Source organism: Dama dama, chromosome X (genome assembly GCF_033118175.1).
Source record: "Dama dama isolate Ldn47 chromosome X, ASM3311817v1, whole genome shotgun sequence".
Classification (NCBI taxonomy): domain Eukaryota; kingdom Metazoa; phylum Chordata; class Mammalia; order Artiodactyla; family Cervidae; genus Dama; species Dama dama.
The window spans coordinates 137047511-137064840 of NC_083714.1; the positions used below are offsets into that span (position 1 = coordinate 137047511).

Below are 17330 nucleotides of genomic sequence, written 5' to 3' on the forward strand. Positions count from 1 at the left end.
TACAGAAAAAGCTTGCCAACTTATGACTGTGCTTAAATACTTTTTATTTTCATTTTTGGGTGTGTGTGCTTAAATACTTTTGCTCACCATCAACTAAGGTCTTTAATATGTGCCTCTGTGTACATGCACACTCTGCTAGTCAGATAAGTAACACCTTGGAATGTGCTGAGACTTGGCCAAATTCAAGAAATCCATAGTCCTGGATTTTTAAAGCTCTGACAACAGCTACAGTGCAGAATTTTCCTAGTCCTCTGTTTTTAGAGGTTAAAAAAAAAAAAGTCCTAACATGTCTGGCTACATAAAACTTTTCCCCAGCCAGAGTGCCTGGGGCACCAGCCCTTTTTTCTTAAGTCATACAATAATGAAACTACCTTTTAAGGCACAAGGACAGTATCTTCAACTGTCTTTGGATGTGACAGACATTAAGGTTACACAGGCAACAAAATACACAGAAGCTGTTAAATTTATCATACATATTTACTTAATCTATACAGAATTGAGTAGATAAAATCAGATTCACATTAGTGAAAAATCTCTACAAAATGTCTTTGAAAAGCAAAACAAGACTGCCTCTTAAACAATTCGTATCCTCATGAAAGACGTGGGCTGTAAAAATAAAGCAGTGTGTTTAGCACAAACTAGAAGATATCTGCATCATTTTTTTCACAGTTATTTCCATCTACAGTCTGAAAGAGGTAGATTTTTCTGCAACACCTGAGAATTGAATTGATAACCAGGTGTAATAAAGGCAGTTGCATACATAACTAAAAAATACTGGTCTCAAGACCAAGAAATGTACTCCTACAAGTCTGAGGATGAAATGGTCCATTATCCAAGACCCAAGTTTTCTCTATTCCTTGGAGTCTCCTGCCACTATAAATAATATACATCAAGATTCCATGATGGTGCAACAAATGCAGTTGAAGCAAATTGACATTTAATCTTCCCTGGGCCAGCCTTAGTAGCATCTGTGTTCTAGAATGTGGTAGAAATGGAGCGTGCTACAAAGCCACAATGCTGGGCTGGCGAGGTGATTGCCTTAGGAGCGTCTCCTCAGAGGGTCCCATTTGTATTTATTCACAGGGTAATGAGAGGAAAGATTCTGAAAGGATACCAAATGCACCCTAGACAGAATCCATGTCCTTTAAACACCATGAGAGCATCTAGCTAAAAATACATAGCAAGCCAAAAGCAGCAGGCCAAGTACTGTTAATCACGTCGCTTTATAAAGCCCTTGAAAATATGCAACAGGTCCGAGCTTTACGATCTTCCACACAGGACAAGCACCACAAAGAAACGTGGCGGGCTACACAAATGGCTTAAGACAGTAAGAGCTGTACATCCAGCAGAGCGCTTGTGAAATGGGATCATTAGTACTAATTTTACAGTAGAGTATATTTCTGATATATACCTCCATTTCCTCTCAGGGAAATGAGTCCACTATTTCATTTAGTAGCCAAAGGTGATATTTATAAAAGGCTGTTGGAGAAAGATGTTTGTTTTTGCTTCCGACTCATTTTGACAGTAATAAGATAACTTAGTGGGTTTCTTTTCCTCCACTGTCTGGCCCTTTGATTAACATGACCAATGGTGGAAGCTTAGACGTAATCCTCCACTCCAGGCGCTGTTGCCGACAATTTTTAATTCTTTCAACCCAGTTTAGACCACGAATGTGACAGGACAAATAAAACTTTAACAAAGAGAAAACCCTTCTAACTGGACAGAAGAGTTTGTTCAGTCCAGTAAGCAATTCAAGAAGTGTCAGTTTGATAGTTTTGCTCAGTGGAATGTGCTAATAACATCAGTTCTAGTAGAACCTTTTTATTTCATAAAGTATTTCAATGCAAATTATACCAGGGACAAAGTCAAACTTGTCAGTGCAGCCTGGTTAATGATGTGTATAAACTTGACCACATTTGACATTGTGAAGAACAGAGGAAAGTTATTAAAGAACAAATCCAAAAGTGATGTGCTGCATTTCCGAAGTCCCCCATTCCAAGTGTAGACACCTTGATAATACTGTTTTGTTTTGTTTTTCCATAAAAAAGAATAAAAACTAAGAAAAGGGTGAGAAACAGACCGAAAGCGTAAGTAATAAATAAATAGATCCTGGCTCGTTAGCTCTCTGCCACATTTTCTTTAAGTTAAAAACGCTGGTTCCAGTCTTTCTGTTTTAGACATGAAATAAAACCAGTTTCAGCTAGCATGAGCATAATTAAAATTCCCTTTTAAGAACCCTGGAGAACTGTGCTGGTTGGACACCCAACTTTCAAGTAGCCAGAAAGTAGTGGAGGGACTTCTGCTTAAGGAAAGCTACACAATGATTTTACCCTCATTGTATTAGACTGACAAAGGACTGTCAGTGGCAGCTCTCCATGGGAAGTGAGGATGTGCACCCAAAATCCCAACTGAAAAGCAAACCACCAGGCTCCCCACACTGTAGGCTTTCAGGTGGTCCAACCAGGTGCTTCTAACCAGAAAACAGTGATGGGACTATTTTTTAGTCACATAAACATTAAGCCTGTTTCTCCAATAATTTGCCTATATATACTACTTTGTTTAAATTATACCTCTATGTACATATTCTGCCAAAACAGAAATTCTAGGCTTTCGGACATCTCAATTTGTCAAGTGATATATCAAAAAGCTAATTTGAATCAAATATGCTGTGCTTGTTTCTGACCCAAGCCTTCAGTTTTATTGGCATTTAGATGGACAGGGAGGCTTTGCGTGCAGTGTTGCAAAGAGTCGGACACGACTGAGCAACTGAACTGAATCATCTTGATTTTCCTTCTTTTTTGAGTTATATTCACGGGGCGGGGTGGGGGGGGGCGGGTGTGTGTGTGGATATTTATATGAATACTGTTTTCACATCAAGGAACCATTATCAGGGAGTTCACTGGCGGTCCAGTGGTTAGGACACGGTGCCTTCATTGCTGAGGGTACGAGTTCAATCCCTGGTTGGGGAACTAAGATCCCACAGGCCACAAAGCACAGCCAAAAAAGGAAAAAAAGAAGGAACCATTATCAGAACAAAGTTCCCTTGTAATGGTCAGCCCTGGTGAATGAAATTTTAATTCTGACAAAATTCTGTGCAAGGAGCAAGGGAGAGGGAAAACGGCAATAAGCACATGCATTCTGATGAAGGGGAACGAGGCAGATGTGCAACACAGCTGAGGAAAATGTAGAGTAAAACTATTCAAACCTGCCAAGCAGCCTCCTGTACCACTTAAGTCCAGTAGTTCTAAGAAAATACAGATATGGTAGAAAAAGTAAGAAAATTTTCACCACAAAACCAAGTTACTACTAACAGAGGAAGTTATACACAAAATAGAGCTCTCAGTACAGTGATCATACTTGGTCTCAGTCAACTGACTCGATGCCGGGCCCGGCTCCCAGGGCCCCGGCCTCAGGGATAACCCGGGCGGCACTTTGCCAGGTGGCACCAGACTCCTCGGGAGAGGCCGAGGTGGCGCAGGGCTGGGCCCCGGGTGGCACTGGGCCCCCGCCTGCCGCCCTCCCGGACACCTGCTCCTTCAGCACCTCCACCTTCTCATTGAGCTCATTCCTCTCTGTCTGCAGAGCCCGGCACAGCTTCTCCAGCCGTTCCAGTTTTATTTGAAAGGCCTTGTACTCTTTATCTCGGATAGTTTTCTATAAAGAGGAGAAAAGGCAGGGTTTATGTAACCTAACTGAGCATGAATTACATTATTGGTTACAACAAATTAAGTCTTTGGAGCCACCTGAACATGTTCAATTTCTTCAAACACTTCCTAACGTCCAGCTAGCTGCATTCTGCACACTTAACTATGGACACCAGTTAATGTGCTTATGATGTGACAAAATGAAAATCCCTCTGTCATGTTTCTTAAAAAGAAGCAAAGTAATAAAAAAAAAAGTCTACCTTTAATAGCATTTTGTATTGATAAATTAATAGGGAAATTCAAAATACTCACCACCAAAGACTAGCAGAAAAAATAAGGGCTTGCTTAAAAATAGAAGAACTCACTTCCACATATATTTCTCTCCTTTTACCAGTCCTCAGATGAGAAAAAGATTCAGGGTGTGTTATTTAGTGTTTGTAAACCTCAGCTTTGTAAGACTGGCAAAAAGTACTATGCTGCTTTTTTGTAAGGACTTTAGAGACAGGCACCCAAGTTGGTGGCCTGTGCTCCCACTGGGAAACCTGATCCAGCCAAGTGGGCGCCTGGCGAAAAGGCCGATTCCCTGACCCCCACCCCCACCCCCAAGTCAATCAAACTTGCTGGAGCCCAACAACTCAGGTCTTACAAGCTGGGGATCCCAGCAGGCTGGGTGGTAGGAAAGCCAACACCTCACTCAGGGTCCTACCTACAGCCTAACTCCTGACGGGACAGACTCCACTCCGCACCAGCCCTCTGCCCCAGCTCCGGCCAGTCCTCAACCGTGCTCAACCACAAGGTGGCGTGCTTCCCCAACCTGAGCTAAGACCACACCCTAGTCACGGGAAACCACCTCACCTCTTCAGCCATTTGCAGAAGTGCTTTGTTATTTTTTTCCCACTTGGTCCGCCATATGATTGTTTCTTTTTCCAGTTTTTTAATTTTCTTTGTCATCTGTGAATTGACACAATTGCAAATTTAAATTCAAAGTTCCGTTTCTTATCTCTACAGCCAACTCCAAGCCCTGACCGGTCCTCCCTGGCCCCGTCATGCCCCTGCCCACCCCAGAGTACCACTGGGTGCAGTGCCGGGGGTGGGTAGAGCTCATCTCTCCAACTCCCAGGGTGGCGGTGGCCAAAGCGGGGTTCATACAGTGAGAAAAACACATCTCAGATCATTTTTCAGAGGCAGCAACACCTGGTGGAAGCTGCCCGCCAGCACACTCTGAGCGCTCGCTTGGGCCAAGGACAGCCATCCTCCTTCCCAAGTTATACCAAAAACATCTGTTCCTGAATTTTCTGTGCATTAACAACTTCATGTGATTCTCAGAAGGAATGAGGTTCCCCCTCCTCCCCAAGATGGAGAGCTCGCCTCTGCCCCAACCTTGGAGGCTGCAGTCGTCTGGGAACCAGAAGCAGCAGAGGGGACCGGGGACCAGGGGAAAGTCACTAACCCTCAGCTTCCCTAATACGACTACAACTCACCACTTCAGGTTTTGCTAAAAAATAAAATGGATCCAAAAATCAGAGGAATGTTCTTAACCAACACTGCCAGAGCCCAGTTTTCAGAAATTCAAGACGAGATTTCACTCTGGCACCAACGAGCTGGCACAACGACAACCGCCTGCCCACCCCCGACCACCACTCCCATGCCTCTGGCCACAGCCTCTGGGTTCCCCTGATGCCTGAAGGGGGTCACCAGAGCCCTTGCCCCCGCCAAGCACTGCCTGAGATACTCCACTTTATGAAGGGCAAGCATTTTTGTTATTTCTAAGGAAGAAGGCACAGAAAGGGTACACAACTCGCCTCCAGTCACACAATGTGGACCTTCAGCTCAGGGCCATGGTCCTGCCACCACCATCTCCCCCTATGCTTCCCTCCCTAAAAGCCCCCGGTATAAGGATGGACGCATGGGTACAGGTGTAGACACTGGTTCTTAGTTTAATATCCAGGATACAGCTCTTATTGTAGGCAGGAAAAAGAACCAGAGCCCCAAAAATCACTCTGGTGGAGGGAGAAAGAATTCAGTGTGAGTATAAAAGAAAAAAAGAAAGCTAAAAAGGTAGCAATACCAATAATTATCAACCAACCAAACTACGTAGTTAGCGTTCTGGGCTTGGCTTTTCATTAAATAATTTAATCTTCAAGGACACCATGCTTTGTGAAAAGGATTGGGGGAGGGTTGGGGGGTATCACCTGAAGCCAAGAAAACAGACATAACAAGCAAAAAAGAAACCACTTTATTGCTAACAATAAATTGTATTTAACAGAGTTAACTTCACTAGCCTAGAGAGCACTAGCTCCATGTGGTACTACTGAGGGCAAAGTGACAAAATATGCCACCACTGGAGGATCAGAAGAGATGGAGAGCACAATAAAAACAGGAATACATCCAAGCCACGAACATGCTTAAAACAGCTTATTACATAAATTCCTTTTTAGGCAAATACTCCACTTAAAATAGGTAAATACCTTTTCCATTTCCTGCCGGAAGGTTGTAAACAGTTCATTGCTTTTTGCCATGGTAGTCTGGAATTCTTCAAACTTATCCATATAAAGAGAAAGCTACAGAAAACAAGTATGAAAAATTTAGACTTCTAGGTAAATGATTTAATATCTCAGACTTTCAAAAAGAACGTAACAATCCTCAATCCCAGACATCAATGGCTGCAGTTCTAAGAACCTACCAAAATGCACTGAAACTTAGGAGGTTATGTTGATCTCACCATCTTTAGATTTAACTGTTTAAAATATACAAATAACCCCAATGTTCATCGCAGCACTGTTTATAATAGCCAGGACATGGAAGCAACCTAGATGCCCATCAGCAGATGAATGGATAAGGAAGCTGTGGTACATATACACCATGGAATATTACTCAGCCATTAAAAAGAATTCATTTGAACCAGTCCTAATGAGATGGATGAAGCTGGAGCCCCTTATACAGAGTGAAGTAAGCCAGAAAGATAAAGAACATTACAGCATACTAACACATATATATGGAATTTAGAAAGATGGTAACGATAACCCTATATGCAAAACAGAAAAAGAGACACAGAAATACAGAACAGACTTTTGAACTCTCTGGGAGAAGGCGAGGGTGGGATGTTTCGAGAGGAATCGGGTGGAGAGGGAGGTGGGAGTGGGGATTGGGATGGGGAAGACGTGTAAATCCATGGCTGATTCATATCAATGTATGACAAGACCCACTGAAATGTTGTGAAGTAATTAGCCTCTAACTAATAAAAAAATTTAAAAAAAAAATAAAATAAAATAAAATATACAAATATTAGCTCCATTCCACCAATTATAATAAAAACTGAAGGATATGCAATAGCTTTTAAATTTCAGACAACAAATCCTTTATGAAATACCTCCTTTCCTTATATTTGAAAACCTGATCCTTGGGAAAAGATCATTCTTTTAGAATACCACCTGCATAGTTCTTAGCTTGATATCAGAGATATCTCTTTTTTTAACGTAGGCAAGAAAATGAAACAGAAGCCAAAGAACTGGTTTGGTTGGGGGAGAAAGAATTCAGTGGGAGTATAGTTAAGAGAAAAAAAGAAAAAAGAGGTAGAAACATCAATATTTCTTTTAACTCCCACCTTGAAGGAATTTTTATTCTAGGTGGGAAAATAACACCAACTGACAAGGCAAGCAAAATGTGGAACATGAGTCGCCTTTTCCTCCCCCAGGACAGGAATTCACAGAAGCCGGGGTTGGAGGAGGCACAGGAAGGGTCAGAAAAAAATTGCTGCCTGTGGCTGAGGCCAGAGCTATGTCTCAAGGGCAGGCTGAATTTTTTCATTTCAGACAAGGAAGGAGCCCTAAGAGTCCACCTAATGTAACTGCATTAGTTTAGGATGAGTAAACAGGCCCAGAGGAATAAAGTGTTTAGCTCAAGATCACACAATACATACAAAGAAAGCAGAAGAGAATAAAAGACCACCAGAGGCCAAGAAACAGTATCAGCGACGCCTTTCCACCTTCAGCAGTGCTGTGTTCATAGCATCAGAGAGAAGCCGTGACCAGGGAGGGGAGGGGGCGATGATCCAGGACAGAGCGGAGAGGCTGGTAGCAAGACAGAGGCCAGCTCTGCTGGCTGAGGAACTGCAGACCAAAAGCGATGCTACCAGTGGCACCAGGCCAGAGGAGGTAATGATAAGACAGCCACAGCGGCCCATGGAAGGGTGAGGCCAAGGGCCAGGATGAATAGAAATTTCAGGGCCAAGAGAAGAGCACAGAGGATTTCCGCACAGAGCAGCTCGTAGATGGGCGCGCGGTGACAGAGTCTCTGGGCTGCTGGCCTGGGGTCAGGAACAGTGATGAAGCTCAGGCGGATGGACACAGCAGTCCTGGCACTTTAGGGAGATTCTTAGAATGGTCTGTTTTAATCAAATACGGAACATCCGGGTGGACTGTCCCAGCAGAGTTCAATGCTGACCCCCTCTGGGTAATCAGTATGTGACAACTACCATCTTGGACGTAGGGGCCTAGATTACAAAACAGTGGTCAAAACACACCAATAAGATGAAAAGTTCATCAACAAAGCCTGGAAACGGACATGGCAAACAAGAACAGAGGACAAGATGGATTCTTGGGAAGAACTGCACATTTAGGGAGCAGGAAAGGAAGAGGTGGCAGCAAAGGAACACAGTAATGATCGGGTAACACTACTCAGGACAATACCCATCACAGACAAGAGAAGCTGCACTCCTGAGATTACAACAGGGCTTCAGCAGCTGTGAACTCGGCAGAAGGGCCCTCTGGGGCCTTGCATTAAAGTCCATCTTCTGAAGCCATATATAAACTTTTTATATCTTTTCCACATCGATTCTCTTCTCCGTTTACATGGACAACTGACTTGATAAGGCTAATAAGGGGTTCAAATTTCCTAGAAACATTCTAACACAATAATTTATGGTGGAAAGTTCAAAAGACTTCTCCAACTGTCACTTTAAGTTAGGCTAGCTTTGCAGGAAATGAGTGTCACCACACTGTAAAACGCCCGAAGACCAAGAGCACTCAGAAGATGTGTTCAGGGCTTCCCTAGTAGTCCAGTGGACAAGAATCCTCCTGTTAACGCAAGGGTCATGGGATCGATCCCTGCTCCAGGAACATGCCAAGGGGCAACTGAGCCCAGGCACCTAGAGGCTGTACTCCACAACAAGAGAATCCGCAATGAAGAGTAGCCCCTGATCGCCGCAACTAGAGAAAGCCTACGTGCAGCAATGCGGACCCAGTGCAGCCATAAATAAATAAACAATTTTTAAAAAAAGATATGTTCATAAAGATTCAGGCCAGTCTGCGTTTTGGAATGAATCTAGAGTTCATACATTAAAGAAACTCATTACATGATAAACTTTCAAAATGAGTAATACATTTTTCATCACCTAGCTAAACTTTTCTGAGAAAGGATGAATTGTTGCTACAAATGCCTAATTTCACCTGTCTGTAAAGACATGGGAATTCCTTCCTGCACCTCTTTTTTGAGTAGGGAGGAAGCATCTGTTACCCTTCCTCCACACAAGGCACCTTAGAATAAACCTAAGGGGTCTGGGTTAAAAAGTGGGGAGGCAACAAAGAAAAGCCTAAAAGCCCAGACAGCTTCATGGGTTCAGTTCAGTCACTCAGTCGTGTCCGACTCTTTGCGACCCCATGAACCACAGCACGCCAGGCCTCCCTGTAAATCATCAACTCCCGGAGTATACCCAAACCCATGTCCATCAAGTTGATGATGCCATCCAACCATCTCATCCTCTGTCGTCCCCTTCTCCTCCTGCCCTCAATCTTTCCCCAGCATCAGGGTCTTTTCCAATGAGTCAGCTTTTCGCATAAGGTGGCCTAAATATTAGAGTTTCAGCTTCAACATCAATCCTTCCAATGAATATTTGAGACTGGTTTCCTTTAGAATGGACTGGTTGGATCTCCTTGCAGTCCAAGGGACTCTCAAGAGTCTTCTCCAACACCACAGTTCAAAAGCATCAATTCTTCAGCGCTCAGCTTTCTTCACAGTCCAACTCTCACATCCATACATGACCACTGGAAAAACCATAGCCTTGACTAGACGGACCTTTGTTGGCAAAGTAATGTCTCTGCTTTTTAATATGCTGTCTAGGTTGGTCATAACTTTCCTTCCAAGGAGCAAGCGTCTTTTAATTTCATGGCTGCAATCACCATCTGCAGTGATTTTGGAGCCCAAAAAAATAAAGTCTGACACTGTTTCCACTGTCTCCCCATCTATCTGCCGTGAAGTGATGAGACCGGATGCCATGATCTTAGTTTTCTGAATGTTGAGCTTTAAGCCAACTTTTTCACTCTCCCCTTTCACTTTCATCAAGAGGCTCTTTAGTTTTTCTTCACTTTCTGCCATAAGGGTGGTATCATCTGCCTATGTGAGGTTATTGATATTTCTCCCAGCAATCTTGATTCCAGTTTGTGCTTCCAAAGACCAGGGCAATGCTGATCTTGTAGAATGAGTTTGGAAGTATTCCCTTCTCTTTACTTTTTGAGAAGAGTTTGATAAGAATTGGTAACTCTTCTCAAAAAGTAAAGAGAAGGGAATACTCTCAGACTCATTCTACAAGGTCAGCATTGCCCTGGTACCAAAAGACAGTACAGGCCAGATAAGAAAACTACAAGGATGGTTCAAATAGGCAAATCAATAAATATACCACATTAACAGAATAGAATGAAAGGCAAAAATCATATGATCACCTCAACAGATGTAGGAAATGCATTTGGTAAAACTCAACACCATTCATGATAAAAATGCTCAACAACAAAAAAAGCTCAAAGGGAAATTCCCTGGCAGTCCAGTGGTTAGGACTCTGCTTTCACTGATAAGGGTACTGATGCAATCCCTGGTCAGAGAACTAAGATTCCACAAGCTGTGTGGTACGGACAAAGAAAATAAAAAAACTTCAACAAACTAGGTACAAAGAAGGAACATAATATAATAAAGGCCATATATGACATACCCACAGCTAACATCATACTCAAGAGTCAGTGAAAGGTTGAAAGCTTTCCCTCTAAAATCAGGAACAAGACAAAGATGCCCACTATCACCACTTCTGTTCAACACAATAGTGAAATTCCTAGCCTGAGCAATTAGTCAAAAAATAAACAACATACAAATCAGAAAGGAAGAAGCAAAACTGTTTGCTGATGACATGATCGCATATACAAAAAATCCTGAAGACCCCACCAAAAAACTGGTAGAGTACATTCAGTAAGGTTTCAGGACACAAAATCAATATACAGAAATCAGTTGTGTTTCTATACACTGACAAAACATCTGAAAAATAAAAAAGAAATAAATTCAAGACAAAAATAAGTGGAAAGATACTCTGTGTTCATGGATCAGAAGTGTCAATATCGTTAAAAATGTCTATACTAGTCAAAGCCCTATCAAGATTCCAATGGCATTTTCCAAAGAAATAGAAAAAATAATCCTAGAATTTGTATGGAACCACAAAAAAGAAAAAAATTGAGAGCCCCAAAATAAACCCTCGCAAATATTGTTAATAATATTTGACAAGGGAACTAAGAATACTCAATGGGAAAAGGAAAGTATCTTCAATAAAAGGTATTGGGAAAACTGGATAACCACATGCAGAAGAATGAAACCAGGCTGTTACCTCATACCATTCACAAAAACTAACTTGAAATAGGTTAAGAACTTAAATAGGAGATCTGAAACTATAAACTCCTAGAAGAAAACATAGGTAAAAAGCTCCTTGACAGTGGTTTTGGCAATGAATTTTTGGATAAGACACCAAAAGCAAGAGCAACAAAAGCAAAAATCAACACATGGGACTACGCTGAACTAAAAAGCTTCTATACAAAAAAAAACCCCACCAATCAACAAAGTGAAAAGGCAACATACAGAATGGGAGAAAATGTCTGCAAACCATATATATCTGATAAAGGATTAATATCCAAAATATATAAGACACTCATATAATTCAATAGAAAAAATTAATTAAAATTTTTAAAAATCTAATTAAAAAACCAGCAGAGGACTTGAATAGACATGTTTCCAAAGACATAAAAATGGCCAACAAGTACATGAAAAAATCTTCAATTATTACAAGTCATCAGGGAAATACAAATCAAAACCACCTGTCAGATTGACTAAAACAAAAAAGACAAGAGATAACAAGTGCGGGTGAGAGTATAGAGAAAAAAAAACTCGCAAATATTGTTAATAATATTTGACAAGGGAACCAAGAATACTCAATGGGAAAAGGAAAGTGCACCGTTGGTGGATTAAATTGGTTCAGCCACTACAGAAAACAGTAAAAAGGCTCCTCAAAAAATTTAAAAACAGAACTATAACTCGATTCAGAAATTCTCCTTCTAGGTATGTATCCAAAAGAAATGAAAATAGGGTCTCAGATATCTGCACTCTCGTGTTCCTAATCTGCCTTATTCACAATTGCCAAGGTATGGAAGAAACCTAAGTGTCCATCAACAGATAAATGTATAAAGAGGATGTGGTTGTAGGGATTTCCCTGGTAGTCCAGTAGTTGAGACTCTCTGCTTCCACTGCAGGGGGCATGGATTGGAACCTTGGTTGAGGAACTAAGATCCTGCATGCCATGTGGCACAGTCAAAAAAAAATTTTTTTTTTAAATATGTGGTATATATACAAAATGGAATATTATGCAGCCATAAGAAAGAAGAAAATCTTACAATTTGTGACCACACAAATGGACTTTGAGGGCATTATGCTAAGTGAAATAAGTGAGACACAGAAAGACAAATACTAGATACTGTATGATCTCACTTACATGTAGAATCTTAAAAAGTGAAACACAAGGAAACAGAATAGAGTGGTGGTTGCCAGAGGTAGAGGGTGAAGAGAAAGGGGGAGGTATTGGTCTTAGGGTACAAACTTTCTATTAGAAGATGGGTAAGTACTGGAGATCTCACACAGCATGGTAACTATAGTTAGGACCCTGCAGACAGTGGGACCAACTGTCCCATCTGCCTGGTTCCTGGGACTCAGGACTTTAAACCAGGAAGGTCCTAGGCAGGTCAGGTTGAGGGGGTCACCCTAAATGAAGAGGAAAACTCCAAGAGGGACATGTGATCCACTCTCAGGTCTGCTGGGAACAAGCAAAAGCATCTGAGACAAGATTCAAGGTATGTATCAAACGAATCATAGATTTTTTTTTCCTTACAGATTCTACCACCCCTGCTATCAAGTTACCTGCTGTTTTAGTTGTATTTCTTGTTGCTTCATTTGTTCATATTTGTGTCTTGATTCCGTTGCTTCTTTTAATAACTAGAAAACAGAAACATTCTGGCAAAATACTAATAGTAATTAAAAGATGACTACAAGGTCCAATATCCAGATGGTTGGGCTTAATCCTTCATTATTTTAGCAAGAACCATGAGATGTTAGATCATGAAAAAGTTGATATTACTACGTCTATGAATGAAATCATCTGTCACCATCAATTGCTAATTATCTGTATCTTTGATTTGTTCCACTGTTAACACTTACAAATGTAGGAATACACTTTTATTCCTTAGAGAAAGTAACAGTGAGGCCTAATAACAAGTTTATAAAACTCAGGGTTAAATTTTATTTTTTCAGATGAAAACAATTAGAAGTCTAATATTAGAAGAAAATATGGGTGGGAATCTTGATATTATCTGAGTCATTCAGAAAGTCTCCCTGGGACTTCCCTGGCAGTGCAGTGGTTAAGACACTATGCTTCCACCATGAGGGACACAGGTTTGATCCCTGGTCAGGGAACTAAGATCTCACATGCCATACAATACGGGAAAAAAGAAAAATTAGAAAGCCCTTCTGGTCTACGAGAGGCAAGATGAGGCAGGGTGAGAGGGCAGGGAGCAAAAACAATAAAATCAGAAAACTGGTATCCAATCACTTTTTTTTTAAGTGGGGGAGACTAATAGAATGGAAGCTTTAATTTATATACTTGAGTTTATATAGTGAAATTACATAGCAGTAGGCAGCTGTGAAATTCAGTTCCTGAAGTAAAATGTCACACTTAGTCCATTAGTCTTGAAAAGTCTTTAAAACCAACCAGAAATACATGTATCGTGTGTCCATGTATGACATTTCTACTCCAACTGGGGAAATGACAACTGTCTCTTCAATTATGCATAGGATGGCACTGTCAGTTCATGTGAAAGGAGACGCTGTGCAAAAAATACATCTCTCTTAACCTTGGCCTTGCACTCAGCATGACATGTTCTCATCATGAGGCCCCACTGGGATCCGAGTCTTCATATTTGGCTCACTTTGGGGCCTAAAGGACTTGAGTGAAAGCTGCATGGGACACTTTTCATTACTGTAACCACTTCTTCTGACATCCTCTTTATTTTTTGGTTAAGCAGGTAAAGTTGAATGTGCATGTATTAAGTATATATACCCAATGAGATTCCACTGTATTCACAATTATTGACAGACAACATAATCTGAGTACATATTCTGGGAATAATGCTGAGTGATTAGGGTGCAGAGAATTCTGTTAAATTTTTATCAGAAAAGTATACTAGAATAAACAATTTCCCTAGTTTCAAGTTACCTGTTTGGAAACAAAATCTAACAGTATGTATCAATAGGACACCCATGTTTGTAAAGCTTGCTATTAAACTGAATTCTCAAACATAATGTGCTAAACACTGGTATAATCCTTAACGCTGGTAGCCATTATCTAAAAAGTGAAATAAATATTCCAAGCACAGAAAAGTGCAATGAATGCAGGTCTTTGCACTAAGTTGGCCTAATTCCTCCAGTGTATCTTCTGTATGTAAAGCTGAATAGAAAGAAAAGGCTAATGCCTTCTAATACACATGCCCTTTATAATCTAGAACAAAAAAATTAGCATAACCTAGTGCTACTTGAAATGCAGAATGGCTTTGGTCACAATTTTGGCCATCATTTCTTTTTTTAAGAAATAGCACTTACAAACTCTCTCTCTCTCTGATGTTTCTCATCAGCTTCTTTTATCAGCTCTGTCGTCTGCTGCAGTTTGGCGTCCACAAGCTGTTGCTGCAGTTCCTTATGTCTGAATACTTTATCAATGTGCTATGAGGAAAGGACAATTTCTTCCGTCACTTAATGAGAAGAGGGACAGAATGACGAGGACACATGACACAAGTTACAAGACCTCACTCATGAGGCTGCTTTTCCTGCCAAGGCTAACACCAGTGGGTGCCTGTCTGAGAGCTGTGCTGGCAGGAGCCTTACTCAACATGTCTCCGTCTGGAGATGGCCCATCGGCGCCTCAGTAGCTGCCTTGGACCTCCTATTTCAGCCCTAAGGTGAAAATGAAGTTCAAACTGTATCAAGAAAAAGATGGCTAAGGAGATCAAACTGTTAAACTCATCCATCATACACGTAACTCCTGGACAGGTTTCCCCTCCCCATTAAAATTTCCCAGTTTCTCAGCTGGAGGCAGCATGCTGTTACAGGAGGAACGGCACCAATCAAATCCTCCCCTCGCTGAATCTCTGGGGGGAGCCATCCCCACAATGCGAAGCTGTAAACGCCAGTGCCATGGTGGTACTGTCTAAGGTGCTTGGTACCTGCCACTTACCAGATACATTTGGCAAAAGGTCATTATTATTTCCAAGTGAAAGTATTTAGTGGTTGTTTATGTATGATAAAATCATCAGAACATCCCTCCCTGACCAAGGAAAGAACATTCAATAATACTTGAATAAGGCTCACAGTAATATGATTTAAATATACATAGCTTGCAGATTTTCTATATCATTGTCAACAACAAAACTAAAAGAATGATTTTAAGAAAAGTTGAGAGCTTTATAATTTAATAGAAAGTTTATTCTCTAGGACAAAAAATATTTCTTAAATAAACACACTAAGAACTTAAAAAAAAGAAAAGGAAATCTTTATGTTAGAGATTTGAGACACATCAATCGTAAAACAGATGGGTTTTATTTGGATCTTGATTCAAATAGCTTTTCTTTTTTTAAAAAAGGACAGAGACAACCAGAAAGATTTAAATGATGACTAGATTTTAATATTAAATAAGTACTGTTAATTTTTTAGGTGTGAATACAGTATGGTAGTCACACCTAAAAACGAATCCTTCATCTTGATGAGGTCCACCCTCAAATATACATGAATGGACTGATACCTTGGATGTGCTTCATAATAACCCAGGAGGAAGTGATGGGAATATAGCTGAAACAATAGTTTCATCTGCTAACACCAGGTGATACAGTCTCTACTTTTCTTTGTAATTTTCCATAATGATAAGAATAAAAAAGGTAAACAAAAAGCATCGAAAGCGATAGAAAACCTTTTAAAAAACTAACAGTTTTTGAAGGGCCATATGTAAACTCTAAATTAATAGAATCTAAAGTTTGCCTTGAAAATTGGATAAAATAACCCAAAGAGATGCCACAATCTCTCTGTTTTTAAAATCAGGTCTTTTAATCTATCTGTGTAAGTGATACAACACACATAAGAGAACAATGTTTTACTAACTTAAAAGGCAGGGAATCTTTCATTTAAAAAACCTAACCCTTTATTCCTACCCATTTGACCTCTAAAAGGGAGGAATTTTAAAAAGCACATGATCATCTATTTGCATTTAATCTAGACACTATACCCAGACTTCCCAACTAGCTTGTACAAGTCTTAGTGTGGAGGCCAGCAACCAAGATAAGCAGCCAGAGATTCTTCCAGCAAATTTTTTACTTCAACTAGGTGTAAAAAGGTTTAGAAACAGGTTCTTTTTTTCCTCCCGCAAATGGTATAAAACCCCCACTTAAAAAAAATTGAAACGCAGGTATAATTCAATGGTGCTTAGTCACTCAGTCATGGCCGACTCTTTGTGGCCCCGTGGACTGTGGCCCGCCAGCTCCGCTGTCCATGGGGATTCTCCAGGCAAGAAAACTGGAGTGGGTTGCCATTTCCTTCTCCAGGATGCAATGGTAGTGTACAGCATATAGATTATTACAGATGTCTAAAATACAGCATATTTGGGGGCCAGGTATTTACTCATTTTTAGTCTGGATAAGGGGGGGAAAATCTATGCCCAAGTCATAATCCTCCAGAATCACATGGAAGACAAGTTGTGCTTAACACTGTCTCCAAGAAATTGCTTCACAGACCCAAATCCAGTGACTTCTGGGCCATCCCTAAGAATCCTGCGAGGAAAGGATTCCACTACATGTACACAAAGGTTCTAAAACAGCCCAGAATGCGTGTTTCAGTGAATGGCTTTGGTTCATCGTGACAGGGGACAGTCCCCACTAACGTCGCCTAAACACCTGATCGCCCCTACCTCCTCCCGCAGCGCGTACTGCTCAATGAGCTTCTTCAGCTTCTCGCCCAGCTCGATGTTCTCCTGGCGGAGCTTGGCGTTGTGTATGTCATGTTGCTCCAGCTGTGCCTGGATTTCATTCAAAGTAATTTGGAAGTGTGCAGTGGCTTCTTTCCGTCTTTCTTCCTCCTCTCGGGCCTGCTGCATATTTTCTTCCTTATTACCCCAAAAAATTTCTGTTAATGGTACAGACCTAAAGATAAGATGCTCACAAAAGACACTGCTGCCATGGGGGTTCACTGCTTGCTGCCCTGAAGTGGTGCTTCTGAACTGGAATTCCTTCCCTTTATTTACGACCAGAAGGCTCTCATTTGAAAGCAACCAGCTTCTCCTAAACAGATAATCAG

The 17330-nt window shown here is 41.0% G+C and overlaps 1 protein-coding gene across 2 annotated transcripts in view; it reads right to left on the reverse strand.

The window, feature by feature from the left end:
* Positions 1–458: 458 nt before the first annotated feature.
* Positions 459–17330, reverse strand: part of TXLNG (taxilin gamma) — a 44872-nt gene continuing 28000 nt past the window's right edge. The window contains exons 5-10 of one of the 2 annotated variants that reach the window (XM_061136878.1): positions 16945–17139; positions 14595–14714; positions 12861–12935; positions 6113–6205; positions 4500–4595; positions 459–3654 (exon numbers count right to left, since the gene is read on the reverse strand). In XM_061136878.1, coding sequence (XP_060992861.1) covers positions 3364–3654; positions 4500–4595; positions 6113–6205; positions 12861–12935; positions 14595–14714; positions 16945–17139 — 870 coding nt within the window. In that variant the 3' untranslated portion in view covers positions 459–3363. The remainder of the gene's footprint in view (positions 3655–4499; positions 4596–6112; positions 6206–12860; positions 12936–14594; positions 14715–16944; positions 17140–17330) is intronic. The other variant, XM_061136879.1, reaches the window with a different exon arrangement.